This window comes from Naegleria gruberi (genome assembly GCF_000004985.1).
Source record: "Naegleria gruberi genomic scaffold NAEGRscaffold_88, whole genome shotgun sequence".
Taxonomy (NCBI): Eukaryota; Heterolobosea; class Eutetramitea; order Acrasida; family Naegleriidae; genus Naegleria; species Naegleria gruberi.
The window spans coordinates 1-2087 of NW_003163239.1; the positions used below are offsets into that span (position 1 = coordinate 1).

Sequence of the window (2087 nt, forward strand, 5' to 3'; positions counted from 1 at the left end):
GACCCAAACCCAAACCCAAACCCAAACCCGAACCCAAACCCAAACCCAAACCCAAACCCAAACCCAAACCCAAACCCAAACCCAAACCCAAACCCAAACCCAAACCCAAACCCAAACCCAAACCCAAACCCAAACCCAAACCCAAACCCAAACCCAAACCCAAACCCAAACCCAAACCCAAACCCAAACCCAAACCCAAACCCAAACCCAAACCCAAACCCAAACCCAAACCCAAACCCAAACCCAAACCCAAACCCAAACCCAAACCCAAACCCAAACCCAAACCCAAACCCAAACCCAAACCCAAACCCAAACCCAAACCCAAACCCAAACCCAGAACTAAAAATAGAATTCTTCTAAACCCAACCTTCAAACCCTAGCCCAAAATTATAAACTTATTCAAATATCATTAAATTTTATATCATTCGATTGGAAATGATGAGTAGAACAACGTGGTATATTTAGTTTTTCAATTTATAAAATATTAACTTTGTAAATAATGTCAGATTAAAATTTCATAAATGAAACCATATGAAGAATGATAATTTAAAAATCCTTTAATGAGATTATATAGTATATATCATCGTTAACAACATTCATAATCACTTTCATATAAAATTTCAAAAGTTCATCTCTGTAGGTATAAAAGTATAGAGGGAAAAGGGAAGTTGTGAGGTAAAATAGGTCAGCTATAACTTTTGAGTTTCTCATCAAAACATATTGAAACCTGATATGAAAATGTTCCATTTGATGAGTAAACATCGAATATCAAATTTATTTTAACTTTCATATTTAAAGATTTCTTCCCTCAACCATCATGGTCAACTAGGGATGAAAAGGATGAAATCTTGAAAAAGGACCACCTATTAAAACTTTACCAAAATGATGTACATGATCTATAATGATATAGAATTCAATTTCATGTCCTAAAAATCAGAAATGGTATCATGAGAAGGTAAATGTTGATATTTTATGGTTGACTTAAAGGAAAGACAAGTCAGACCAACTCTATCAAATACATCACTTCAACCAACAATATATACATGAAAATGCTTCATTCTACGAGTAGAGATAGAAAATCAAGTTTATTTTCACTTTCATGTTCATGATTTCAACTCTATCATACCAATTAGTCAACTGTGGACATGGATGAAAATCTGGAAAATGACCACTCTATGCAACTTTACCACCATGTTCAACATCTCAAATAATGTATATGGTTCAATTTTCAGACATTTTGGAGAATATTCTATCTTTCAGTAAGGTAAAGGGTGAAATTTCAAGGTTGTCTTTAAAGATCAAGGAGGAAATCTTGAATATAGAGAACCACATCCTCAATCTACAAAATACATATCAATCGATTGGAAATCAATAGTACATCTCGAAAATATAATTTATTTTATGTTTTGAAATATCTCCTTGACCTTTTTTAGTCAATTAAGACAATTAAGGATGACACTATATGAAAAGTTACCAATCTCAAAATAAATGATAATATCGTGTTCTACATCTCAAATAAAGTGGACTATCTTCAAATTATATATTTTCATTTCAAGAAATGCATTCAGTAGATAGTACATGGTGATACTTCAAGAGAATGGATGAAATCTGAAAGGTACAGAAACAACTCCATTTTCACTGAAATTGATATCATGATATGTAGACACTCTAATTAGCATATTATATCAATTTCATAAATATTGGTTCAGTAGATGTCGAGTTGTCACCTCTATCATTTTACTATAGAACTTTGACATAAAATCAAAGCTTATGCTCCAACTCGCTCATTATACATACAATCAATCTAGAATTGATGCCACATAGAGTGTACATCCATTAAATACAAAATATATAGTTTGGAAACAATTTGTATTACTTTCAAATAGTGAGTCAGTTAATGTTCAATGTCAATAGTGCTTTTATCCAAGTTTACACTCCATATCAGTGAAAGTACGTCCAATCATCATGTAACTTTGCCAGATACAATTAATCACATTATTATACATGTGGTATCAGTTTTAGTCTGTTAGAATTGAATTCAATATGATAATAATAACATCTGTCAAATTGTCACATTTCAACATATA

General features: G+C 32.1%; 1 protein-coding gene across 1 annotated transcript; it reads left to right on the forward strand.

Annotated features, from left to right (window-relative positions):
• On the forward strand, positions 1–380 carry NAEGRDRAFT_54428 (uncharacterized protein; the record flags this gene model as incomplete). Its single annotated transcript, XM_002669017.1, has 1 exon — positions 1–380. A coding segment is annotated over one exon (380 nt), but the record flags the coding sequence as incomplete, so codon positions are not given.
• Positions 381–2087: the final 1707 nt, after the last annotated feature.